This window comes from Dermochelys coriacea, chromosome 1, assembly GCF_009764565.3.
Source record: "Dermochelys coriacea isolate rDerCor1 chromosome 1, rDerCor1.pri.v4, whole genome shotgun sequence".
NCBI lineage: Eukaryota > Metazoa > Chordata > Testudines > Dermochelyidae > Dermochelys > Dermochelys coriacea.
The window spans coordinates 323,742,765-323,770,641 of NC_050068.2; the positions used below are offsets into that span (position 1 = coordinate 323,742,765).

Consider the following 27,877-nt stretch of genomic DNA (forward strand, 5'->3'; position numbering starts at 1 on the left):
AGACTAGGGACCGAATGGCTCGGCAGCAGTTCTGCGGAAAAGGACCTAGGGGTGACAGTGGACGAGAAGCTGGATATGAGTCAGCAGCGTGCCCTTGTTGCCAAGAAGGCCAATGGCATTTTGGGATGTATAAGTAGGGGCATAGCGAGCAGATCGAGGGACGTGATCGTTCCCCTCTATTCGACACTGGTGAGGCCTCATCTGGAGTACTGTGTCCAGTTTTGGGCCCCACACTACAAGAAGGATGTGGATAAATTGGAAAGAGTACAGCGAAGGGCAACAAAAATGATTAGGGGTCTAGAGCACATGACTTACGAGGAGAGGCTGAGGGAGCTGGGATTGTTTAGTCTGCAGAAGAGAAGAATGAGGGGGGATTTGATAGCTGCTTTCAACTACCTGAAAGGGGGTTTCAAAGAGGATGGCTCTAGACTGTTCTCAATGGTAGCAGATGACAGAACGAGGAGTAATGGTCTCAAGTTGCAATGGGGGAGGTTTAGATTGGATATTAGGAAAAACTTTTTCACTAAGAGGGTGGTGAAACACTGGAATGCGTTACCTAGGGAGGTGGTAGAATCTCCTTCCTTAGAGGTTTTTAAGGTCAGGCTTGACAAAGCCCTGGCTGGGATGATTTAACTGGGACTTGGTCCTGCTTTGAGCAGGGGGTTGGACTAGATGACCTTCTGGGGTCCCTTCCAACCCTGATATTCTATGATTCTATGATTCTATGTGTTCCAATATTTTGTCCATTTCATCTGGTCACCCTACCAGTGTCCCTTAAGTGACTTGGCACAAGATGTCAGAACATGTTAATATTAAAGCTGAGTGGGTCTAATACAGGGCTTCTCAAACTGGGAGTTAGGACCCTTCAGGGGGTCATGAGGTTATTACATGGGGGTTGCGAATTGTCAGTCTCCACCCTAAACCCCATTTCGCCTCCAGCATTTATAACAGTGTTAAATATAAAAAAAGTGTTTTTAATTTATATGGGGAGGTGGGGGGTCGCACTCAGAGGATTGCTGTGGGAAAGGGGTCACCAATACAAAACTTTGAGAACCACTAGTCTAATAGTTATTTAATTTTCTTTATTTATATAGGAGTTAGATATAGTGCTCCTGTCAGCTAATTTCTAAGTTATTCTCTGCAAAAAAGCTAGAGAGTTTTCAGATGCCTCAGTAGCCCCTGGAATCATGATTAAAGTTACCTCCCTGCCACCAAAGTCTGAATTGGTGACCCTGGCTACAAGGTGTAGGTAGGTGATGTGGATTCAAATCTTCTTTCTGCCTACTTCAGAGGAAGGATTTTAATTCATATATTCTGCCTCTCAGGTGAATGCCTTTATCACCAGGCTATAGAGCCACACTCTCTTTCTTTGGCCCAATTAATATTTAAGTATTTATACAAATTAGAACAGCTTCAGTAGGAGAGATTGAAAGTATCCCACCCCAGAATAGTCTATATCCTGGTGGTTAGGACATTTATCTGGCAGGGGAGAGATCAAGTTCAAGTCCCTGTTCTACAGTGGGGATTCAAAACCTCAATCTCCCCCATCCCAGGCAACTGACCTAACTCTCTCTCTCTCTCTCTCTCTCTCTCTCTCACACACACACACACACACACCCCCCTCTCTCTCATTTTTGTTAAAGCTAACCTGAAAAACAACACTTTTCCCCAGCCAAAACTATTGTCTCACATTGACAAACACTTTCAGGCTGACTGAAACTGAATTCCAACCAACGATCATCCAAAAAGCTTTGCCCAGCACTACTGTCTAGTGAATATCAAGACAGTCATTCCCATTTCAGAAGTACATTGAGAAAGATGGAATCTTTGACAGACCATTTACTAATTTGTTTAAAAGGCCTGCGGAAGTGATTTGCAAGGGTGTTTTGTAGACTGGCCAGATGGATAAACACTAGTGTGATGTGGTAATGTAACCACCATTCCTATATGTACATTGCTTCTTGGCAGAGAGGGAATGACTTCATCCTTCCCTGTTTGTTGATGTAGCACATTGCCCTGGCATCATCAGTGAGTACTTGGACAGTAAGACCTCAGAAGGCTAGAAAGGCGTTGAGGCAAATTGTGTTACTCTGAACTCTATTATGTTTATATACAGGCAGGCCTTCTATGGCGACCATTTCCCTTGAACTTTTAAATGGTGGGCTCCCCATCCCAGAGCGGAGACATCTGTTATCACGGTCTTGGTGGGAAGTGATACAGAGAACAGAACTCTGCTGTATAATTGGAACAGATCTGTCCATCAACATACAGAAGATAGGACTTCTGCAGGGGTGGTGACCAGTCGGTCTGTGCCGATAATATTTCTTGGGTATGTATACTGATTTTAAGCAGTGTTGCAGCAGCCAAGGGAAAGTCTGGCACGCTGCATGACATAGATGTATGCTGTCATGTGCCTCAAAAGCTTGAGATGTGACCTCGCTGGGGTGGAGGCATGTGTGGAGCTTGTTGATGAGGTCTACCGTGACATGACAGAATGCTGGGAATCAGCAACTGAACCAGCGCTCTGCTCAATGTTGAGCCAATTAGGCCCTCAGGGAGGGCCTGATTAAGGGGAAAAAAAAAAAGTTCCTGATTACCAGATCAGGCTGGGGCTGGGAAGCTAGTGAGCTAATTATCCCATTAAGAAGGAGACTGGATAAAAGCACAGGAAGAAAGCGAAAGAAGGGAAGAAACAGGAGACACAGAAAGAGAAAAAAGGCTAGAGGACCTGACAAAAGGAAGTTCTCTGGGAGGAAACATTCCTCCTTCCCTTTTTGTAGAAGGGGGAGTAAAGCTAGATAGCCTTGAAAATACTATGTAAAAGGTGGTGGAGTGAAACACAATAAACAAACTACACTGTGATATCTACAAAAGGGAAGGTCTTTGAGTGGTCTCTGCGCAAAGCAAAGAGGACAGAGCCAGGGGACCCTGCACACATGGGGGCTTGTCCAGTATCCTGTCTTTATCCAAAGAAATGGAAAACTTGATGGGCAAACTGGTGTAAAGGTTCAGCAAGTCGGGAGATGGAGGAGATGGCCGGTTGAACAGCAGAAGGGAATTCAGAAGACCTTGAAGACATTCCAGCAGCCCCACCACTTGGAAAGACAGTCCTCATTTGCCTGGCAGGCTGAGCAACAAAAAAGCTTGCCGGAATTTAGAAGACAATAATCCCAGGTGCAGCAACAGCTACTACAAAGTGTACTGAGTCCTGCAGCATGAATCTGCAATCAGGTGCCTGGGAGTAGGTGTGACCTTAAGAGCCCCTCAATGCCCACTGTCAGAGAGCCCACTATATGGTGAGTCATATCGGGCCTGACACACTGTTATAATACGTACCCAAAAAAAGGTACCTTGTAAGGTATCATATGTAAACCAGTGATGTATGTCTGGGTTGTGTATAAAGAGATATGCATGTGTGCTAGAATGAGGCAGCAGTTAATGAAAGTACATTTACACATAAGGTAAACAAAGCAATCAAGCTAAGAAAAGGCAGAGGACACAGTTTAGTGAGCACACCAGGGGACAGTCTGCACCCCCAAAAATTATTCCTGGCTCTTGAGACAAAGACAATGGACTTTGAAAAAAATATAAGAGGAACAAAAAGATCCATCACTTCAGGAACAAAGGGGACAGTACCCGATGATTCTGTGGAAGCTGGATCCCTGGCCTGGAGATGCTGGTAACGTGATATGAAAAAACTGCTTAGGCAAAGAACGTAATTTGCTAAGATTAAGTTTTAGTTGCCAGGAAGTGTCTTTTGTTTTGTTTATAGCTATATCTGTCTCTTTTTCTGTTGCTTAGTATCACTTAAGCAACAGAAATCACTTTATCTCTGTTCTTTGTTAACAATCTTATCTTAGTTTTACTATAAACCAACTCCGTGTTGTTATATGAAGGGTGAGTCTTCAGCTAAACTAAATGCTAGCGTGTGCTCTGTCTCTAACTTCTGTGAGTGTCCAGTAAGAGGGACTGCACACTGCAGAGAGATGTCCCTGGGGAACTTGGGACTGGGATTCACTGATTGTTACCTGCAAGGCAAGGTTTAGACTGGCGCAGCTTTGAGGAGTTTCCAAAGCAAGCAGACAGTCTGGTGTCTCGGGGAGCTGACACTTAGCATAGCAGCAGCCAAACTCTAATTTGCTGAGACAGAGGGGTAAAACAGTGGCTTGTGGTTCTGGTTTCCTAGAGAAAAGCATCACAGTAGGCCTGTGGATGACCTTGGGGTCATCCACAGTAGCAAGATGGGCCCTGTGGATGACCCCAACAGGTTTTTGATCACTTTTGAGTAGGTGTGGGGACAGAATGAGACAGGGGAATATGGGTCCTACAGGGGAAGCTCAGGCAGTCTACATGGCTCTCAGTGACCAGAAGGTAGAGGATTATGAAGCGATTAAGGCAGCCATCTTCAACCAGGTGGGGCTTTCAACAGAAAGAAGTATCGGCAAAAATTTTGAGACACAAGATAGACAGGGAGATTATGGCCCAGGGCATTTGCTCAAAAACTGCCAGACTGGGCTTCTCACTGGCTGAGGTCAGACACCCAAGGTATGAGCGATATCATGGATACTGTCATATTTGAACAGTTCCTTCAGAGTCCCTGGAGAATACCCAAATATGGGTCAGGCAGCATCAAACCGGTTACTCCATATGCAGCAGTTAAACTAACAAAAGAGTTTGTAGAGGAGGACATTCCCAGAAGGAACTGGTAGTTTAAGGGGACTGACACAGGGAGGAAGACCAGCCAGCATACATCTGGAAAGAACACTAAAAAGAAGAAGGAGCAGCCTAGAGGAGCACCCATGGGGTCTCAGGCTATTGTGTTTGCCAGCATGGGCAGCAGAACATATAAAAAGAGCCTGCCCATAAATGGAGTGTGGGTTTACAGAAATCTGCAGTTGGGCCAGAACCCTGGGCAGGGAGAAGGAAGGAAGTTACCTACTTTTTCTGTGATGTTGGGAAAGAGGTATAAAAGGGTCTGGTGGACTCTTCCTTCATCTGTTCACTAATCAGGCGGGAGTTGGTGAAACCCCATTGGCTAATTTACTGAGCAAGAGAGAAGCTTAAATGTATACATGGGGGTAAGAAATTTTGCCCTATGGCACAGAAAGTTTGGAGGAAGTTTAAATGGAAGTGGGCTGCCAAACCCAGCTGCGTTAGGCACAGACCGGAAACCCTTCCCATTAGGGAGGCAAAGGGGTGTCGCAATCCCAGAGGGAAGGCGTGAAACCCACAGTGAAAGGGGAAAAAAAGGAGTTGTTAAATGTAAAAGGGTTGGAAAATAATAAACAGGAGAACATGTCAAAGAGAAAATAAAGAGGGGTGTGCCCAAGAGAAAGAAGAAAATAAAAGAAGGAAATAGTCTCAGGGGATAAAGACAACCTGAACTCATTAACAGAGGTTGAGCAGTTATCAGAACTCCCACCTACAGAATTCCAAAAGGAGGGATCCCAAGAGGTTCAGCGGGTTAGAGGAACAAGCAACCATGGGTAATCAGGAGGAGGAGGGGCACCAGCAGGTCCTTCCACTAAACAAAGAGGGCAAGAACAAGGAGAGTCCCCCCAAGGTTGCCCCTGGTGTGAAGACCTGTGGGCTGAAGTGGAATTATGGGGGTAACCTCCTTCAGTCAGATGCGATTTTAGTGGGTAAAGAATAGATGGGCCCTACATGGGTGTCCTGGATGACCATCCTGGGGGCAAAGAAAGGCTGAAGTTGAGTAGCACTTCTGGTAAAGTGGGGAAAGCATGGGGAAAGTAACACATTTCTGTCTGGCAAAGGGGGCAAGCGTGTGACAGAGTTGAACCAATTAGGTCCTCAGAGAGTGCCTGACTAAAGAGAGTTCTGATTATCAGATAAGGTTGTGGCTGGGAAGTTCATGAGCTAATTAGCTCATTAACAAGGGAGACTGGGTAAAAGAGCACAGGAAGGAAGTGAATTGGGGGGAGAGAAGTAGGAGTAAGAGAAAAGGGATAGTGGGTGTTGACAAAATTGAGTTCTCAGGAAAGAGACACCTCCCCCACCTTCTGCAAAAGGAGTAATAAAGTTGGATAGCATTATAAATACTAAGACTTCATTACGAGTGAAACTGTAAACAAACAACAAGGTGGTATCTACAAAAAAAAGGTCTCTGAGCAGTCAGTGTGAAGCAAAGAGGATGAGAAGAGGGTGACCCTATCACATGTGGTATGAAAACATTGAGATAGACTCCCAATCCACAAAGGTTAACCTATCAGAGCTCTGATTAACTCTGTAGACTAGATCAGCATCAGAATAATTTTGTATTGTAAGTGAAATCAATATATTTGAAAATGTGAAAAACATCCAAAAATATTTAAATAAATGGTATTCTATTTTTGGTATTGTTATTATTATTGTTTAACAATGCGATTAATTGCAATTAGTTTTTTTAAATCGCTTGACAGCCCTAATATTTAACAAATTATTTAACCAGATGGCTCACCACTAGCTTTATCACCGGTCCAGTTCTGGTAATCTTCTATCCTTCAGCAGGGTCTGGTTAATCAATTTTATTAAAATTCCAAAGTTGTACACCCCTGTTCACTGCTGCCAGAACAGACTGCTTTAAGGTTTCATGGATTCCAGAGCCAGAAGAGATCAATGTGATCATATAGTCTGACCTCCTATATAACACACACCACAGAACTTCCTCAAAATAATTCCTATTTGAACTAGGGCATATTTTATAGAAAAAACATCCAATCTTACTTTACAAATTGCCAGCGATAGAGACTACACCACAATCTCTGGTAAATTGTTCCAATTGTTAATTACCCTACAATTCTGCCTTTTCAACTCTACCATTTCCATCTTGTAATGGGACCACTGTTAAGATTCTTTTTGTTTAAAAGCTCCTTCTTATTGTCCTTAAGCCTGCTGGCCATAAATTTCTCCTTCTGTCTCTTATACGTTTTTTCTTCATGTCCTTTGGTTTCTTGATTAATTTTGTTCCTAACATCTGAATCTTGTTCCCTCTTTTCACCTTCCCCTTTTGTCATAAGTTAAATGCTCTTCTAACTACTTTAGCCAGCCTGTCCCCAAGGAGATTGGTTCCCCTTCTACTGAGATGGAGACCATCCAAACCATATAGCCTCCTCTCCCATTAGAAGGTGGGCCAATGTTCCACAAAACCAAAACCACCTATCCTATTTTCTCTTTAATGGTTCTCCATGTGCAGGAGATTTCTCCCTTTACCTCCATTTTCTGGAGAAAAGGGTACTTGCTCTGTCCAGGGAGGAGGCGCCTGGAGAGTCCCCAGGATGGATAAAAATCAATGATTTAAAAAATAAAATAAATAAATAAAAATTGAATATTTTTCATTTAAATCAGATTTTTTTTGATACAATGCTTTTTGAGGAAAAAACCTATCAAAAGATAGTTTTAATTAAGATACATTATAGCTCAAAGATATCTCATCATGGAATAGGGATTATAAATTCTAATTCTATAGTATCACAATATGTTCATGTAACGTTTAAGAAAAGTTTTGTAAATGAGTTCCAATAGTTCATGGATTAGGAACCTAATCTTATGGGGTTTCAGGGGCTTCTGTATAGATTATTCAGGTTAATCTTTCTATCAAACCAATGGGACTCAGTGCTCAGTCTAGAAGATACCATCAGAGATGCTTAGTTTTGCAGTTCTCAGACTGTGGATTTGTGTCTTCAGAGATAACATGCTTGTTAACAGCAAAAATGTTTTTAAAATAAATACATACATACATACATACATACATAATAGAGAGGCAAGAAATAACAGACTTTGACCCTATTGTCCCTCTGCAAATTTGTATACACAGAGTCGATCCCTTACCTCTCTCTAAAAGTGCAAAGTTTCAAAAAGTTCAATGAATAGAAGATTGTTGAGAGCAGAATAGTTTTGGACAAGGAGAAGAAGTCTGGAGATAAATGTGAGAAAGGAGGGACAGGCAGTCGAAACAAAAGTGAAACTGTTTGAGCAGCATATTCCAGAAGTCTTGAGGTCTTTCTGAGTGTAGCCTTCATTGATTTGAGATCTAATATACCATTCTCTCACTAGAAAGGAAAACCTATAATGGCAGCAGGCCGTAAAAGAGACCCAGTTTGGGAATATTTTAATGAAGTTCCTCTACCTGTGGGTAAAGACAAGCATGAGTGCAAAATGCAAACAGTGCAACAAAGAAATGCAAGGTCTGGTTTCCCGAATGAAACAACATCATGAGAACTGTTCCTTCTTAGGAGGAAGCTGTGCTGAAAATGATGAAAGGAACATGTTTGAACATGCAGGATCTTCAGGTTGGTAATCTTTTTTATATCATTCTTCTTTCTTAAGGACTGCCTGTCTTCCTTCTGGACTATTCTTGAATTCTCATGTTTGAGCAAAAAATATAGAGTAACAACTATGGTACTATCATTTTAGATGCAGTTGTGATAAAAAAATAAATAGCTGAAATTGGCTGAGCTTCCTTTTACAATTTCAGCTTTAAAGTAGTAGTGAGCATCAGTGAATGCAATGAGTAATACTAAACGAGCAGTATGGTAATAATAATTAAATAACTGCATTGACTTATTTTGTTTAGGAGAATACATCCTCAACATACAGGATTCTGAAGACTATCCACCTTCAAGATCACCATCATTTTCTACAGTTTCAGAGTTATCTGCCAATGATAGTGTTTCAGTCACATCATCATGTATGTCACATAGCCACAGTATATCACCTGTAGCAAAAAGAAAAAAAAATCTCCATCACCCAGAAACAACCATAGATAAGTTTCTGATAAGAACCAGAGGATTACAAAAAGAGGTAATTGATGAAAAAATTGCCCAGTTTGTTTATGCAACAAACTCATCTTTCCCACACTTCATTAACATGGTTCAGTCATTAAGACCAGGATTCAGTCTACCCAACAGAGTAGATGTCGCAGGCAAATTGCTGGATAAGGTGTATGAAAGAGAAATTGAGCAGCATGCAAAAGGTCTAGAGCATAAAATTGTTAACCTGAGACTTGATGGGTGGAGCAATATCCACAATGATCCTGTTGTATGTGCTTGTGTGACAACAGAAGGAGGGAATGTCTTCCTTACAGAAAATATTGATACATAGGAAATGCGCACACAGCAGAATACTTACAAGAAGTAGCAATAAAAGCTATAACAAACTGAAAAAAATTTCAAATTTCTAGTACGCAGCTTGGTCACAGACAATGCTACAAATGTATCCAAGATGAAAAGAAATTATTTAGAAGAGAGTCCCAAGCTAACAACATACGGTTGCAGTGCTCATTTGATGCACCTCCTAGCCAAAGGCTTCAGTGTTCCAGAAATGAGGCTAATTTTGTTGAAATTGAAAAATACTTCCGCTTTGCAGCAGCTGCTCTGAAAAAAGTGGGAGGAACCAAGCTAACTCTCCCACAAGACGTGTGATGGAACTCAGGAGTGGACTGTTTTGAGCACTATCTCAAAAACTGGCCTAATCTAATGACAGTTTGAGAACAAAATCGTGAAAAAAATAGATGGCACCATCACAGCCAAAGTTCTCAACATTGGGCTTAAGAGAAATGTTGAACACATGCTGAGTACCCTGAAGCCTATTTCGATAGCCTTGAACAAAATGCAGGGAAATAGCTGTTTTATTGCTGACACTGTTGAAATTTGGAAGGAACTGAGTGAGATCTTAAAAAGAGAAATATGCAATGACAGAGTTAAATTACAAGCATTATAAAAACAAATGGAACAAGCACCATCTCCAGCTCATTTTCTAGCAAATAGTCTCAATACTCGGTACCAGGGTCAAACCTTAACTGCTGAAGAAGAGGAGTTGGCTATGACATGGACATCCCACAATCATCCCTCCATAATGCCAACTATAATAAACTTCAGAGCTAAGGGTGAACCATTCAAGAAATAGATGTTTGCTGATGAAGTTTTAAAGAAAGTCACACCAATGAACTGGTGGAAGTCACTTAAGCACTTGGATTCAGAGACTGTTGAAGTGATAATCTCACTTCTCGCAGAAGAAGCTACTGCTGCTAATGTAGAAAGATTATTTTCTTCCTTTGGACTAATTCATTCCAAATTGAAAAATAGTTTGGGACCTGAAAAAGCAGGAAAGCTTGTTTTTCTTTTCCAGATTATGAACAAACAGGAAAAAGAAGGTGAAGACAACTGAGTTAGCTGCAGAAAGCCAATATTTTAAGTTTCTTATGTTGACCTGGCTGAAATAGTCAATTTAATTTTCGTTTTTTGTTTTTTAAACATTTAAAATTGTTTTAACTAAAATAGTTAACAAAACAAAACAACAAAAACTGATTTTAAAAAAACTTGAATGTTTAACTAAATTCAAAAATTCATACGCATGTTTTATTAAAATATTATATATTTGCTGTTGAAGAAAAAATCCAGAATACATAACATTTAAATATCTGTCTGATGATGTTCTCCTCCTAATACAGCATGGCAAGAAAATCCTCCAAATATTAACGGATTAACCTGTTGACTTGGAGATATTTATGAAGTCATTGGGAGATGACTTATCTGCTTCAATTACCTTTGGTAAATGAAATAACCAAACAATCATTCACTTTCTGATATAGCTATAAAACTAATTGAAAAGTTTTCAAAATAAATCACTTTAAAAATGTATAGTGCGTACCTTCTAAAAATGAAACTACATCCATCTCTGAGTTTTGAAGAATATATATTAAAGGTTATAAGAACCAACTTTTATGTAGAAATCCATGATTAAATTGAGTCTTCCTGACTAGTGATTTAAATCAATTTGATTTAAATTAAATCCACCCGAGAGTCCCCCCAATGGGGTTTTTTCAGGATCAGAAGGTGGCAGTAGGGATTTCTCCATGAGAATCATATTGAGTCGGAGAGCTCTATCCTTCCTCACTCTGGCTTTGAGGTTGCTGCAGTGGGCACATTTTTGAGGAATATGCACCTCCTGTAAGCAACGGACACACTGCGAGTGCCCACTGGAGACAGTAATAGCATCCTTGCACAAACTGCATCTTTTAAAGCCTGGAGAGCCTGGCATTTTCGTTCTCTCTCTCTCTTTTTTTTTTTTGGAAACATTTCAATGAAAGAGAAAAAACGGACAGGTTTTTCCCCGTGTTTTGTTTGTTTAGCGAAAAGTCTAATTAATTAAAAACGGAAACCTAAGCCTAACGATGAACTAAGTACTAATAACTAAAAGTTAAACAACTATTTCTAAACTCTTTTCTAGGTTTTTTCGACACTTTCGGAGCTCAGTCTGCAACCAAGAATGGTTGAGAAGGAACTGAAGGGGTCAGGCCAAGCGAGTGCTAGATGAAGCGCCAATGGCACAGTGAGACAGCTACTACACATGCATGCCCCAACACCAGGCACTGCTCCTGAAAATCTCTGATCGGAAAATTACTGGGACACACCAACACCTGAAGTGGAGAACCCACAGGGATAGCACTCGAATAAGAAATTAAGGTTAAAATTAAAACTAGTTTATCTTATTGACAAGATTAAAACCATAATCAAAGCTGTTTCTATAGTGAACCATTTCTAAACCTACACTTACAAATATAAAACAGATCATCATCCCCAAAAAGAACAAAATTTCGCTTAGGGCACTACACTCAATGCAGTTAAAAGACAGTTGAGGACAAAGAAAGAAGACAAGATATTTAAATACATCTTCAATTCATTTGATAATTAGCCGAAACAGAAAAGAAATATAATAAAAATCTATAATGGAAAATTATTTGAGTCACCTATCAATTTATTTTCTCCAAGACGCTGTGTCTGCCACAATGCATATGGCAAAGTACCTCTATAAATTAATAGAAATGACCATACCTTATTAGGCAGTGCTTATTTATCCAAGAATGAAGCACTTACGCAATTGCCTTTTCCAGTCTGCTTCCCTGTGATCCAACTATCTCTCCTAATGTACAAAACACTTGTCCCAAAAAATCCTGAAAAGCAAGAAAAAAATGTCATAAGACACCAATGCATCCTGTTTTTGCATTGATCTGGTCTTTGAACTTTCCTAGAACACATTTATCCTGTTTTTCATTATTGAGCTTTACTATCTGTATACACATTTATATTCTGCCGAATATTGTTGTGGAATTACACAATGATTCATAAGTCAGACTTTACTTACATTTGATATAAAATTAGGTACATTAAAAACCTGGGGTGTGTTACATCGTATACTGTACATACTACCGTATTTCTAATTTTAAAGTAAAAGGAGTTTCTTTCAGTTACTTTTTTACATTCAAAATTAAACTTTTAATTCTTGTAATACTTTCTTAGAAACTTAAATAGCATTTTCTAACAATAATTCCCCTTTGCCTGATTTTTTTTTGTCCTTTATTTTCAAATAAACCTGAAATTTAACTTTGCTTTCTGATGGCTACTTTGTGCACCAGTAACATCAGTGATCTCTGGGTACCCTGAGAGTAATGATTAGGTTTAATTTATAAAAGCAGAGCATAAAATGTTGCATCTACTGCTTTGTAAATTATTAATCTCATCAATAAATGTAATTTAAATAAAAATAAGTATAAATGAGCATGTTTATAAGACTCCTCCTAACCAAACTATAACACAATTGACTGAATTCTACAGTGACTTGTACCTTATGCAACCTCAGAGATGTCACTGTATCTTTAACTAGTGGAAAGTGTCCCTTTAATGATGGATACTTGATTTTTTATTCTGATAAGGCTACTATGCATACTGGAAACCAAATCACATTTAAAAACCCATCTCACTTCAAGACAAGAGGTTAACATTCCACGGCATCTATTCCCATAAATTCTATACATGAGAAAGACCTAACTCGGTTTTACAAATTGACAAGCGAAGACATGTAGTGATTTAATTCCTTTTAGACAGAATTCCTCCTATTTTAGACAGAAAATAATATTCATATTAAATAGCGATTGCAGTTCTCATCAATATAACTATTGGCACAAGAATCATTCATTAAGACACGCTGAACAAATAAATAGAATGCAAAGTTTCAAAAATGACCTTGTATGCTAAAACACTGCTATACAGGTTTTACAATATTTTTATGCATGTTTAAATAAGGTCAGTGGTGAGCTGGAGCCAGTTCACACTGGTTCGCATGAACAGGTTGTTAAATTTTGAACCAGTTGTTAAAAATTGTTATGGCTCCCTGAGCTTCCGGCTGGGGAGGCTCCCCCGGCCCTTCCCCCGACCTTTCCCCCTCTCACAGAGCCTCAGCGTGCTGCGCAGCTGGCACCAGCGCTCTGGACCGCTCCTGGACAGCTCTGTAGCTCCTGCCGCTTTGAGCGGCGTGGTAAGGGGGTGGGTCTGCAAGCTCCAGCGGGCCGCGTAGCATCCATACACGCTGCCCTGAGTGGCATGGTAAGGGGGCCGGGCCGGGACTGGACGAAGGGGCTATATAAGGGGCAGGGAGTGGCTGGAGGGGGCAGAGGTTCTGGGAGGGCAGTCAGGGGACGGGGAACAGGGGAGGGTTGGGTAGGCGTGGGAGTTCTGGGGGGGGTCTATCGGGCAGGGCCAATGCAACCACTAGGTGGACTAGGCGGCCGCCTAGGGCGCCAAGTGGTTGGGGGCGCCAAAAAGTGGTGCCCCCAAAATTTTTTTTAAACAGCGGAGCACAAGGCTGCCGCTGCTCCCTGCCTCCAGAGGGGCCGCCTGCGGCGTGGCCAGTCCCTCCTCCCGGGGGAGCAGCCGGCGGCGGAGCAGGGAAGGGGAGGGTCTAGCATCAGCAGCTGCGCCTTCTTCCCTGCGCCACAGGCCGAGCTGAGCTCCCCGCCACCCCAGGGCTCTCAGCAGCGGCTACCGCCACCGCCGCTGGGAGCCCCAGGGGTGGCGGGGAGCCCAGCTTGGCCTGCGGCACAAGGAAGAAGGTGCAACTACGCTCTGCTCTTCAGGCGGAGAAGCTGGGTGACTACTCCACCTACACGTACCTAGCCAGGCCACGGGGAGCTGCACGGACCCACGGAGCGCCAGGGGGTGGGCAAGTCCAGTTCCTGACCTGGGGAATGGTGTACTTGGGAGCAACCTGGGCATCCCTCTCCCAGCCAGTGCCACCCCCTCCAACACCCACCTTTTCCACGTGCACCCCCTACCCCAACAACCACCCTGTCCTGCCACTTTTGCCTCTGGGCAACCTCCACCCAGCAACCCCCCACAGCCAGCCACGGTCACCTTCACCCCTGCATCAACCTCAGGACACCCTGCCCCCCCTGCCTGCCATCTCCCTCCTGCAAACCCCTACCTGCCACTTTCACCCCACTTTAACAACCCCAGGCACATACGCAACCCCGCCTGCCAGCCCCTTGCAACAACCCCTTCCTGCCCACTTCTCCCTTGTGCCACTCCCTCCCTGTCACAAGCCCCTTTTGCCTCTGTGCAATTTCTTCCCTGCCATTACACCCCGCCCCCTCCACCTCTTGGCACATCCCTTAAATCAAAACTTTTTATAGGGAACCGGTTGTTAAGATTTTAGAATAAGGAATCACTGAATAAGGTACAACATACAGAAGGACCTGTTGTCTCAAAACATCCATGTGTGATACGAATAACTAAATAGGAAAAAGAGCCTGAAACAACGACGCATAATTCCCTTTAAAAAAAGCTTCAGTTGACGTCAGTGAAAACTGTAGATGCTTGACAATGCTCAGGAATCACTCCATAAATACAAAGTTACTGTCCTATGAAACACCAGAAATTCTCATGGAAACATTGACAATGTAACTGTTAATTTATCTTTCAGAAATGTCAAATGAAAGATATACAATAAATATATTCAGTAATAGCAGACTTAACATTTTAAAATATATGACATCTCTACATTCAAATAAAAGGTATACTTATTTCTATAGGCCTGACTAAGTAAAGTGAGGTTCTGTGGTTATTGACCTTGGAAACTAGGTCAATAGGTTACTACAGTGTCTGTTTTTCAATTTTGGTGAGATCAATATGCATAATGACCTCCATGGTAGCTGTTGGGTGCTCAGTGCTTAAAAAATCAATCAATCAATCAATCAATCAATCAATCGGGCAGGTGCCTATATATGAACTCAGGAGCTTAACTTCAGGCACTTACGTTTAAAAGCACTGTATAAATATAAAACACACTCATTTTACACACACAACTTGATGAAAAAAATATATTCATGCAACACTACAAAGTTCTATCAACTGCAACTTATTTATCCTGGAGAGAAGCAGTAATTAATGAGCTCTGCAAATATATTAATATTTAGTTTTACATTTCATATGTAACATAAGTAAGTTCTGGTTGCAGAAATCAAAACTTTGATTTTCTTGACTTCTGGGGTTTAAATTCTCAGTTACAATGATACAATAAATGTTTTTTTAAAAATTTGAATTCCTGTGTTGTTAGTATATCGCGATCCATGAAATTAGAGTCAGAGGGCCCTTGTTCACTGCAGGGACTATTATGGACAGGACGCCAGGTGCAATCAGTGGAGTTAGGCTGGAAGCAGCTTAGCCACATGGACAGCACAGTGCATAGGATTTTTAAAAGTGCATAGGATTTTTCCACTTGCTAAACTTAACCTGCATTCAGTTTCAGTCTTGGTAATGAAACATGGTAGCAATGTAGGGTTGGCAACTTTTTAACTGCAGAAAACCAAACACCTTCCCCGAGACCCTGCCCCCAGCTCTCTCCATCCCCCTCCCTCCGTCGCTCGCTCTCCCCCGCCCTCACTCACTCGCTCATTTTCACAGGGCTGGGGCAGGTGGTTGGGGTGCAGAAGAGAGTGAAGGTTCTGTCTGGGGTATGGGCTCTGGAGTAGGGCCGGGGATCAAGGATTTGTGGTGCAGGAGGGGAGTCCGGGCTGGAACCGAGGGATTCGGAGTGTGGGAGGGGGCTCCAGGCTGGGGATGATAGGTTTGGGATGGAGGAGGGGTCTCCAGGTGGGATCAAAGGGTTCAGAGTGTGTGAGGGGGCTCCAGGTTGAGATTTGGGGTTGGAGTGTGGGAGGGATATGGGCTCTTGGCTGGAGCCAGAAATGAGGGGTTCAGGGTGCAGGAGGGGGCTCCTAGCTAAGGTAGGAGGCTGGGGTCTGGGAGGAGGTGAGGGCTCCAGCTGGGGGCATGTGCTTTGGGGTGGGACCAGAGATGAAGAGTTTGGGGTGCAGGAAGGGGCTCTGGGCAGGGGCCAAGGAGTTCAGCATGCAGGAGGGGGCTCGGGCCTGGGGCAGGAGGTTGGGGTGTGGGAGGGCATGAGAGAGAGGGCTCCAGGAGGCAGCTTGGATGAAGAAGGGGCTCAGGGTTGGGGCAGGGGATTCAGGCGTGGGCTCCAGGTAGCTCTGAGCTCAGGAGCCTCCCAGGAAGCGTGATATGTCCCTTCGGCTCCTTGGTGGAGGGGCGGCCAGGGAGCTCCATGCGCTGCCCCCGCCCACAGTCACCACTACCTCAGATCCCACTGGCTGTGGTTCCCTTCCAATGGAAGATGTGGAGCCGCCATTCGGGGCAGCGCCTGGAGGCTGGGGCAGTGTGGGGAGCCTCCCTGGTCGCCCCTCTGCCTAGAATCCGGCCATAGTGGCCGCTCCCCAGGAGCTACCCAGAGTCGGGCAGGGAGCCTGTCAGTCCTGCTGTGCTGCCAAACGGACTTTTAATGGCCACAGACCAGAGACGCCAGGTCACTTTTCAACCTGGTGTTCTGGTCGAAAACCGGACACCTGGCAACCCTATGGCAGTGTCAGAGCTGTGAGTTCTCTGAAGTGAAGTAGCTGGCAGCATGAGCCATGGAACTCACTCAAACCTCCCTAGAGCCTTGGATTTGGACACACAAACCTAGCTCAGCAATGGACACAGTGGAACAAGGAGTTTGAACTGTACACAGACCATGGGCATGCAGGAAGACAAAAATAGCAGCAAAGTAAAACTAATATTTGACCTTACTACAGAACAAGGCAGAGAGATCAGCACCATTTTGAACTCATGACTGCCGTAAGCCTTACAGCAGTGCTGGGAGTCCTGGGAACTATTGCTCCCCAAAGCAGAACAAAACTGTGAAGCAATACAGATTTTTCAACAGAGACCAATCTAAAGGGAAAGGAATAGACCCTAACTGCTACATGCAATTTTGGGGATTTGATAGACTCCCAGATTTGGCAGAGTAGTCTGCAATGATGACATCATGACTCTCTTTTTGAGTCTGCAAGCATATCAGCTTCATTCTGTTGGAAAACAACAAGGGACGATACCTCCCTCCATCCATGCACTGTTAACAGGGAAACACCCTTTGCGATTTCAGCTGGATAGCAGGGCCTCCTGCAGTGTGATTCCTTGGTGTGAATTGGACTTAAAAACACCCATTACAAAGAGCAGGCACACTAATAATGTGCAATGAGGGCATAATGCAGCTCAGAGAAAAATGTGACCTCACAGTAACTATCCCAAAAATAAGACAGTACCAACTGAAGTTTGTGGTCATGAATGGTAAGCTCCAAAGACCTAATTGGGGAATACATCCATACAAGTCATGGATCTGATCAGGGTGTAACATCAGAATTCTATAGCTGCAGTGCAAGAATCAAAAAGGTGAGTCCCATGTACAATGAAGACCATTTTAAAAGCATATGGAGATGTTTCCAAAGGCAGTGGGTGCCTTGAAGGAAAGCTGAAACTGAAAGTAGACCACAAAATGGAAACTCCATGCTTTCCATGAAGGAAAACACCTGCTCGGGCCCAGAGGGGTTTAAGATAGCCCTGGGAGAGGGCTGGGGCAGGGGAAGAGCTGGGCTGATTGGCAGAGCAGCCACAGCTGGGGGCCACGTCCCAAACAGACCCAGCGAGCCTTATAAAAGCCAGGGAAGCCAGGAGCAGAAAAGCACTCTCTCTCTAGCTCCGAGAGGGAGGGACCTGGCTGCAGAGACCTGAATAAAGGACCTAGTTTGGAGCAGGGCTTGGGAAAGGACAAGAGAGCCAGGGAGCTCTGGCCTAGAAAAGCTGCAGGCTGCAGGCCTGGGAAGGCCTATTAGGTACGAGGGTTGCAGGGGCAGCCACGGGTAGGCAGAGGCAGCAGGTCCAAACCCAACCTTGCCGGTGATGAGTGGCTCATACTGCAGCCTGGCGCAGGGGCTAGCTGGTGACTGACAGGAGCCTACAACTAAGGCAAGGTAGGGATAGTGGGTGCGGGGTTCCCCTGGGAGGGGGAGACCCAGAATTGTTGGGGTACTGCCAGGAGGCAGCACTCAGTGAAAGGGGCACCGGGGTCCTGGGAGGGACACAAGAGCCAGCAGCAAGGCGAGACACCGGCCTGAAGAGGGCGCTCTGGAGGCTGGAATGCTAATTCCCAAGGACAACCAGCAGGAGGCGCCGCCGGTGAGACTGCGCCTGGGTTACACAGTGACACTTCATAATTCAGTACTCAAGGAGCTTGAAAGTCTGCAGAGTAGGAGTATCTCAGCACCTGGAGAGGCCAGTACAGCCTGGATAAGCGGCATGGTGGTGTAAAGAAGTCATCAGACGTATTATGCTTCTGCACAGACACACAGACACTGAACCAGACACTGAAGAGATGTTATCAATTGTGGTCGTGGATAGCAGCATCTTGCCAGGACTTCCCAAAGCGAGACTCTTTACCATCTGATGTGAAGAATTGGTTTGGCACATAAACCTGGATAATGAGTCCAGCATGTTGACAACCTTTGCAACACCATTTGGTCATTACAAATTGCTTTGCATGTTGATGGGCATAAGGTGAGCACCGGAGTTGTTCCAGAGAAGACTCAGTGCTTGGGTAATTATGGCAGATGATAGCCTCATTGTAGTGAGGGGAGTAATTATACCGAAGCTGAATCAGACCACAGCAGAAAACTACAGGCTTTTCTACAGGGATACAGGAAGAACATAAAACTGAACCCAGAAAAAATGGTACTCAGACAGCATGAGGTGACATACATTGGATATCTGCTCATAGCAAAGGGACAAAAGCAGATCCCAACAAGATCAACACAAACAGAGATATGCCAGCTCCAGTGGATGTGAAAGGATTATAGCACTTCATAGGAACGATACATTTTCCAACCAAGTGCTGTCCACTCCTGGCTTCAGTAGTGGAACTAATAGGTCAGCTCACTAGGAGGACGTTGAGTGGGACTAGGAAGGTCCCCAACAACAAGCATTTGGCATATGAAACAAATGATAACAGACACCCATCCTGAAGTACTACCAGACAGGAATGCCAGTGATGCTTCAGTGTAACACACTAGAGAAAGGATTGGGCATAGCTCTTTTGCAGGAACAGTCAGTCACTTGTGGCAGCAGAGTCCCATCAGAGACTGAACAGGGGTATGCCCAAAACAGAAAAGAGCTTCTGGCTGTGGTATTTGGAGTGGAGCGATACCATCAGTACACACGTGGCCCCTGAGTAACAGTGAAATCAGAAACTCCTTGAGACAATGCTGCCTTTTTAGTTCTCGAAAGAGACTGCAGCGCATGTTGATGCACTTCCAGCACTGCCAGGTACAGTTCAGATATTGTCCAGGACAATTACTGTACTGGTGTTAGCTGACACCCTGAGACATGTATACCCAACATCAGCAAGCTGGGGGAAGGGGATTAGGACACCAAATCCATTGACATGCTGCACAACTTCCCAGTTTCTACAGCAAAGCTGATGGAAATCAAGGAGGCTACAGAAAAGACCATCCAAGTACAGGCGGCCAAGAGAGTTATACTAGTAGGGTGCCAGAACACAAAAGCCAACTACATTTGATTCTGCTGATTTGCAATCTCTTGGTTCCCAGCAAAAGTTGCCATTATCCCGAAGTAGCAGAAAAAAGGTTAAACAGACCCTTGAGGAACCTCACGGTGAGCAAAAACCAAAAAAAAAAAAAAGGGGGGGGGGGCGTGAGGAGTGAAAGGTTGTAATGGCAGCCAGATGAACTTTGATTGAGCTCAGTGATAAACACAGGGTTTTTAGATTTAGCAGGTTTCAGAGTAGCAGCCGTGTTAGTCTGTATTCGCAAAAAGAAAAGGAGTACTTGTGGCACCTTAGAGACTAAGAAATTTATTAGAGCATAAGCTTTCGTGAGCTACAGCTCACTTCATCGATGAAGTGAGCTGTAGCTCACGAAAGCTTATGCTCTAATAAATTTCTTAGTCTCTAAGGTGCCACAAGTACTCCTTTAGATTTAGCAGGTAATAAAGAGTGGGTGTAAGGTGAAACTCAAGAGGAAGTATGGATTACACCAGGTTTAAAAATGTTTCCACTTCTGCTGGTAAGTTTTCCTTGTGATGGGTTTTCTACTGATGATCAATACTGCTTGGAGAGAGCCATCTCAGAGCCAGGCTTTGAGGTGGAGTGATGAGAGGTTGGGTGAGTAATAGCTCCTGATTCCTGGGTGAGGAGGTCTGCTGTCAGAGGAAGGCAGAGAGGCAGTTGCAGAGACAGAGGAACCAGATCTGGGAACCATACCTGTTTTTGGCCAGGATGGAACCATGAGGATGGCCACCAGTCTCTCTTGCTCAGAACTTTGAGCACCAACAGAGATGGGGGATAAGGATATAGTAATATTCAAGGCCAAGGGTTAAGGACAGCATCTCCCAACAACTTGCAGTTGTTCCCTCCTTTCAAACAGAACCTTTGGGACTTCATACAGGATGGTGTCAACATAGAGATCTGTCTCTGGTGAGCCCCAATTAAGATAAATCTTCTGAAATACTGAATTGTTCAGCACCCACTTGTGGTCACGGTAGAAACACTAATCAAGGAGTCCACTATGGTATTCTGCAATCCCAGTAGATAAATAGCTGAAATCTCTATGCAATGGGAAGTGCACCAATTGCAAAGTTTTATGGATTCTAAGCATAAGGCTAGGATCTTTTTCTCCTTGTCCAGCATTACTCTGATCAAGTGTCAGGAATTAGCTCCTTCAGCTGAGCCTGAGGACTAGCCAGACCAGTCTCCAGGTGAATTAATGAGCTCAGCTGGGTTGTGGTAGGACTGTCTGATTGGCTGAAGGGAGCCAGCAGGTCTGTCAGCAGAAGGTCGCTAGCTGCTCAACACTTATGCCCACAAATGTGATTAGTCCCTTTACAGCCTTGTTCCCAGTCTTGCTCCAGCCTTTCCCCTACCTCATTCACAGCCTTGTTCCTGTCCTACTCCAGTCCACCGATTCTCTGATAGCTCCTGACTCCAGCTCCGATGCCCCAGCTTGGCCCCTGGCTCCAACCCTCCAACTTCACCCCAGCTCCCACATCAACCACTAGGCATGACTTCTGTGCTAGCCACTGGGCCTGACCACCAACACCACAGTCGTAACGTTGAGTGGCTCTTGTTGGGTAGGAAGTGATGGCAAGCATATCAGGAGGATGTAACAATGGAAACCCTTACAACTAGTGGAAGGATCCAAAAGGTCTTCGTGGGAGTTGAGGACCCATTGAGATATTGATACCCCCTTAGATAGATGATGCTTGATGGGTGGGTAGACAGACCTGAGCCAGGTTTGAAGACAACGGGAGCGTTGCAAGGGATGTTACAAAAGGACGAGCTGCCATGTGGTCCAGGGGTTGAAGGCAAAACCTTGCTATGGTTTGCAGGCTTTGTTGTATCATGGAAGCGAGACTGTGCATTGTGGTGAACCTATTCATAGACACGTATGTTCAGGAAGTAGTGGAGTCCAGACTGGTTCCAATGAAGTCTATTGACTGTATAGGTATGAGAATAGATTTTTCCATGTTGAGTTGGATGCCCAAGGAGCGGAAAAAAGATAGGGCCTCATTGGTTACCAACTGCTCTTTGAGAAAGGAGCAATCCTTAAGGAGCTAGTTGTCCAGGTAATCTGGAAAGCATTCCTGGGTAGTCAGCACATCAGGAAGTACCAGAATCTCTACCATGGCCTCATAAGGAAGATTATTCTGAGGATGACAACTTCAAGACCTGAGTCCTGGAGGAATTTTTGTGCTCCAGTCCTCGTACAGATAGTGATGCCACTCACTCAAGATTGCTTCTTGGAAGGTTTCTCAGGACGCAACATAGTCTTCTTTGGCAGTGCCAGGATTGCGATACCAGAAGATATAGACAACTCAGCAGTACCCATGCTATGACATGACGTCTCTTTTTTTATCAAGTCAAAATGGTGACTTTCCCCTTCTCTTGATCTTTCTTTTGAGAGAATGGAGTATCTTCCTTTTAGACAGTCTGGAAGACTCTGAGGGTCCCCCAAGGCCTTTTCTTACCAAAGCCGGGATGGTCACTGGAGTTAACAGACTGCAGACAAAGAAGGCCAAGTTGGAAGGTAGGATCTGACTAGGCAAAGAAGAATAGGCAGGGGAACTCCCCAAAAAAACAAAAGTTGTCTTAAATAAATTATAAAATGGAAAATAAAATAAAAATCACTATATAAATAAAATCTGAAGTTTCACCGCGTTGTAATTGTAGGGGTCCTGATCCAAAAAGGAGTTTACGGGGGGGAGTCGCAAGGTTATTGTAGGAGGGGGTTGAGGTATTGCTACCCTTACTTCTGTGCTGCTGCCTGCAGAAATAAAAATGGCATGGTTTTGTATTACCACTCTTACTTCTGTGCTGCTGCCTGCAGAGCTGGTCCCTCAGTCAGCAGCTGCCACTTCCTGGCCACCCAGCTCTGCAGGCAGCAGCAAAGAATTAAGGGTGACAATATCACAACTCCCCCTAAAATAACCTTGCACACCCCCTACAACTCCATTTTGGGTCAGCACCCCCAATTTGAGAAACTGGTTTCCCCCATTAAAATCTGTATAATATAGGGTAAAAAGCACACAAAAAAAGATCAGATTTCACCAGGGGGCAGGCAGGGGGTGACCAGATTTCATGGTCCATGACATGTTTTTCATGGCCGTGAATTTGGTAGGGACTTAACTATATACTAAAGAAATAAAAACAAATAAGAAAAAAACCCCAGCAAGATAGGTAGCTAGCACGCAGACACAACACTCTATCTCAAGCACCTGCAGTTGAGAAGGATCTGGAGTGGCAGCAGGACCACCCCTTCCTACATATTCATGTACCAGACCAGCAGGGTGCATAGGATGCAGGCACAGACCCATAGACATTGCTGACAAAATCTTTGACAAAGAGTGTATGGGTGCACATGTGGAGCATACATAGCAATAACAACTGGAAGAAGCAGTAATATTCACTCATACTCTCAACCTGTATGAGATTTTCAAAATCACTTATAATTTTGTTATTTTTAAGCATTATTTCTTCAAAGCACATCAAATCACTCTCACTTAAGTACTAGGATCTGCTAAAATGCTCACTTAAATAAATGGGAAATTTTCCAATGACTTCAATGAATTTTCAATCAGGCCGTAAGTTTGAAATTTTACAATTAAGCCATTTTTAATTACCCAAGCACAGTGAAGCATATTAAATTTTCTCAAAACATGGACATTTGTTTTTCAAGTTTTAGACAACTTCAACTGAATATTTCTCCTTCAAACACATCCACTTTGGGCTGACAAATGTCCAAACAAAAGACAATTTTATTATATTAATAGATATAAGCACCTGGAAACAGGATCCAACAACTAAAGTGCCTTTAAAGCATATGTTTTAGAACACATGATGAATAATTTAATTTTGCCTCCATTTCAGTTGACCAAATTCTAAAATGTACTAATTAATCACAATTATTTATGAATTTCTATTCTGTTATGTGTTCTACATGAATAGCTTTTGAACTTTTTCTCTACTCTCCCCATTTCCCTTCCCCAAAGCATCCCCCACCTAGAACAGCCCCGCCCCAGGGGCTTCTGTGACCAGCCCTTCCTCTTCTTTTTCCTCAAGCTCCGCTTGGCCCTTCTAGGCCAGAGCCCCCCTTCAGGCCACTGGCAGGAGAGAGACGGGGGGAGGGGAATCCTCTTTGGCCTGCACTGAGGCAGGAGCAGGCCCTGCTGCAGTAGGAGTAGGCCTAGGCCTTGGCTCCCTAGGCCAAGAGAGGGGGGTGTCTGACCACGGTCCCTGCAGCTGGGAGAAAAGTCCTTCGCAGGGAGGAGGGGTCTCCCTCCTACCCGCTCTGAGTGAAAGTGACATTTGAATCTATCCAGGACCTTGTGGAAGTTATGAAATTTGGCTCATTCCCTCTACTCCCAAATGGCAGCTCAGTGAGTGGGGCTGGGCTTAGGGAACCCCCTGCCTTTCTCAAGGAGAGATCCCCTACAGCCAATAAACAGACTTCATCCACCCTTTCTGTCACCCTACCATAGCCCCACTCCAATCCTCTGCCCCACAAATTACTCCCATTCCCATTCATTGTTCCCCTCTTCTTATAACAAATAAACCACTCACCTTCCCAAAAATATGGAAGCCCCCCCATCCATGTTATAAGATCAATTGAAAAGAGCTTGTGATTGATTTTTTTAAAAAAAAGAATCTGACAAGTAGTTTAAAAGATTTACTGAATTCTACAAATATTTGCTTTGATTTGTGTGGGTTACATGGACATATATTTTTAAAAAAATGCAAAACAGAAATGCTTTTTTTTTTTTAAAAAAATGATATTCTGCATTTAAATCATTGTCCTTTTTTAGTTCATGGAGATTAGAGATGCAGCATCTTGATTTTAGGAGTACTTGTGGCACCTTAGAGACTAACAAATTTATTTGAGCATAAGCTTTCATGAGTTATAGCTCACTTCATTGGATGCATTTGCTCACGAAAGCTTATGCTCAAATAAATTTGTTAGTCTCTAAGGTGCCACAAGTATTCCTTTTTCTTTTTGCGAATACAGGCTAACACGGCTGCTACTCTGAAACCTGTCATCTTGATTTTTTAACTCTCTTGAATATAGATTATAATGAAACAGTCTCTGCAACCCAGGATTTCTAAATCACTTAAATGTCAGAGCCATACCATTCTCCCCACCCTGCAGCGCAAGGCAAACCTAGCCTTTTCTCCCCAAAATGAGCTGCAGGGTTCCCTGCAGTCCCCCACACAATGCTCCCAATGAACCTCTTCTACTCTCTTCTTCCAAACAGACTACAGATTCCCAGGGATTCCTCCTCCAAAGTCTCCCTTCACTTATTAATAAAATAGTTATACTCAACAGATATTACAGCCTCTCTATCATGCTCTAGTGTATCTGAATTAAAATATTGCATAATCTGGAACTTTTCCTTTCCATGTTGCTACAAGTGCTAAAGATTTCTAGTTAGAAAAAAGTCTATGCACCAGCATGTAAATTGCCTCAACTCTTGGGCCACACAAAAAAGTGTCAATAAGGAGATGATGTCCTTCATTTATCTAAACAGGTATTAACTTTAAAAAATATATCCCTTCCTAATGTACATTCTGCGTGTTGGACATGGAAAAATCCCATTTTAGAAGAGTTACGCACATGTAAATCACAACACAATCCCTGTATTTGTGTCTGCTGCATTTGACACTATTTGCCAGTAAATACCATAAAACATTCTAGAAGATGTAATTAAAAAGTTACTCTAAGATAAACCCTATAAGGAAAAAAACCCATAATAAGTAAAATATTATAACCATCCACTTACATGCTTTGATAGGTTCGGACTCTTTGAATCAACATCATACCTAAAAAAATTAAAGAAAAACAGGTTACTGCCAGGTGGCAGAGTTAAGGAAATGTAAAAACAGACATTCTAGTGTATTTGCATATACAAAACAAATATACAGAATTGATATAAAAAGACAATTGAAAAGACATGTCAGTAGTAAATGAGATTCCCTCATACTAGAAAAAATGGTTACTAACCTGTTCCCCCCCCCAAAAAAAAAAAAAAAAAAAAAAAGATTACCTACCTTTCGAAACTGCTAGAGGTGTTGCACATGGCCATTCCATTCTAGGTGCACGTGCGCCCACGTGCACAGTAGTCGGAGATTTTTACCTGAGCGGTATCCAGAGGATCTACAGTAGCGCCCCGTTGAGTGCCGAACTCATGCATCGGTATAACAGGCACCACTGACCCTACACCCTCTCCGTTCCTTTTTGCTGGCAACTGCCTGCTTAGTTGTTCCCATTGTTATGGAATTGTTCTCATTCTTAGTGAATTCCCCCAGGAGCATAAAACAGGTGTAAAGTTTTAATGCTCCTTTACATTTACAATAAGGCTCCTTTACACCACTCTGGCAATGACAGTATGACCTTATAAATGCTTACTGTGCTTTAATGATTAGAATGTGCTCCATGAACTGTTCACTACTGACCTTTCTGGAGATGGTCAGTACCGAATATAAATTGTGAATTTGATTACCCAGCCCTCACTTGCTCTTCAGTTGCCTATGATGTAATACTGACCATATAGCTGAATGTATTTGTTTACAAATAACTATAAATAAAGGGTCAAACCTAGTTGCATTACTACTAGACAAAGGTCATTTGGGGGATTTCCTCCCCACTCCCATTTTCCAACCATTGTATTGTAGTTGCCTTGCTCTTTTACAGATGAATATGAATCTTTCAGTGAGAGCTGTGTGTGCAGGAATATAACATTGCCAATGCACCTATTAATATTGTCTGAGAATTAGGTTATGAATCCTGTGATCAAATGAAGTAACAGGAAATTGCTGGGTGTTAGACCTGCTCAGCACCAGTTAGCATATATTGTGAATTACAAGATAAATGATGTGCCAAAAAATAAAATTGTATTCTTCTGTAACATGAACCAGGCAAATAAATATATTTAGAATGTTATAAAATTTAAAAAATGAAGGGAGAAACAACTTACGAAGGCAAAAGAGCAGTCATTTCCATTTTAGGTACACATACACCAAGCATGTCTTTCATAGATCAGCATATGTGCAGCTGTGATTATCTTTAATGGTCTCCAAGGATGAAGTAGTAGGAGTAGAGGAGCAGCCCCTGATGCCACGTGGAATGTTGGGGGGGAAGCACGGCGGATAGGGAGGTCCACATATTGAGTTGTGTCTGGGTTGCAGAGGAAGGCGAGCATGGGATTATTGGACCTACAGGTCTACCAGAGTCTACAGCATCTCAGTTTGTTGCCTGAGAACCCCAATTATGTCTTGGTGCATCTCACTCTCCTTTTCCTGCTTGGACTCCCAGGCCTTTCTCCTCTCCACTCTTTCCTTCTCCATGCTGTCTGCAAGGATCATCCTCCAGGCCCTAGTCTCGTTCTCTGATGCAACTCAGACTTGCAGCATCTCCTGGAACATGTCATCTTGAGTCCTTTTCTTTCTCCTCATTTGACACAATTGTTCCACAAGAGACCCTCAAGGCCACAATACCATCAGCTGCAGATATAGCACACAGAGGTACCACTATCAAGCTATTCACACCAGAAATTGAAACTTAGGATACTGAACTCAGTCCCCTTGATCCCAGAAAGGTGTAAGCACTACATTCTCACTTCTCCTTGGAATTGATACAGCACGGCACCAGTCACAGCACCAGCCACGGCGAGTATGGCCCTCAGGAGTAAGAAGGGGGTTGGGAACACAAGTGGGGAAAAACTCACAGGCATGAGAATGTATGTGTGTACAGGGCAATGGCATGGAATACTGGCATTGTTTTCTACAGGTGATGGTGGAGATTTTAGCTGATCTCACCCCTAAGGGTAACAGAGGCAGAAAGAGGAGAATCTCCCAATGCCACCCGGGCCCGTATGCTGCTGGCTTATGTATTGCAATGGTGTCTGCTGAAGTAATCACTGAGTGGTGTAGGAAAGTGTCCTACCATGGCAGAAGAAATAAGGCAACCCTCCCAGATGCCTTTGGCAAAGGATTGCAGAATAACTTCATGAAAGTTTCATCTCTCTATGGACGATTCACGAGACATCCTGGTGCACATAAACAAACTGCTCCGTGTGGTCCCCCTTGCCTAGACGTGAATAAAATCCACCAATCGAGCTATTGGAAATGCTTTTAATCCCGCCAAGATTGTAGA

At 43.5% G+C, this 27,877-nt stretch overlaps 1 protein-coding gene across 17 annotated transcripts in view; it reads right to left on the reverse strand.

Moving 5' to 3' along the window:
• The window catches only part of CPNE8 (copine 8), a 279,857-nt gene that overhangs the window by 186,132 nt on the left and 65,848 nt on the right, over window positions 1-27,877 (reverse strand). For 15 of the 17 annotated variants that reach the window (XR_006275544.1, XR_006275547.1, XR_006275546.1 and 12 more), the window contains exons 5-6: window positions 25,506-25,545; window positions 11,874-11,950 (exon numbers count right to left, since the gene is read on the reverse strand). Coding sequence is in view for 11 of the 17 variants with exons in the window: in XM_038399049.2 (XP_038254977.1) it covers window positions 11,874-11,950; window positions 25,506-25,545 (117 nt within the window). In the remaining 6 variants the exon portion in view is untranslated. Of the gene's footprint in view, window positions 1-11,831; window positions 11,951-25,505; window positions 25,546-25,773; window positions 27,821-27,877 lie in introns of those variants that run through there. The other 2 variants (XM_043496523.1, XM_043496553.1) reach the window with 2 other exon arrangements.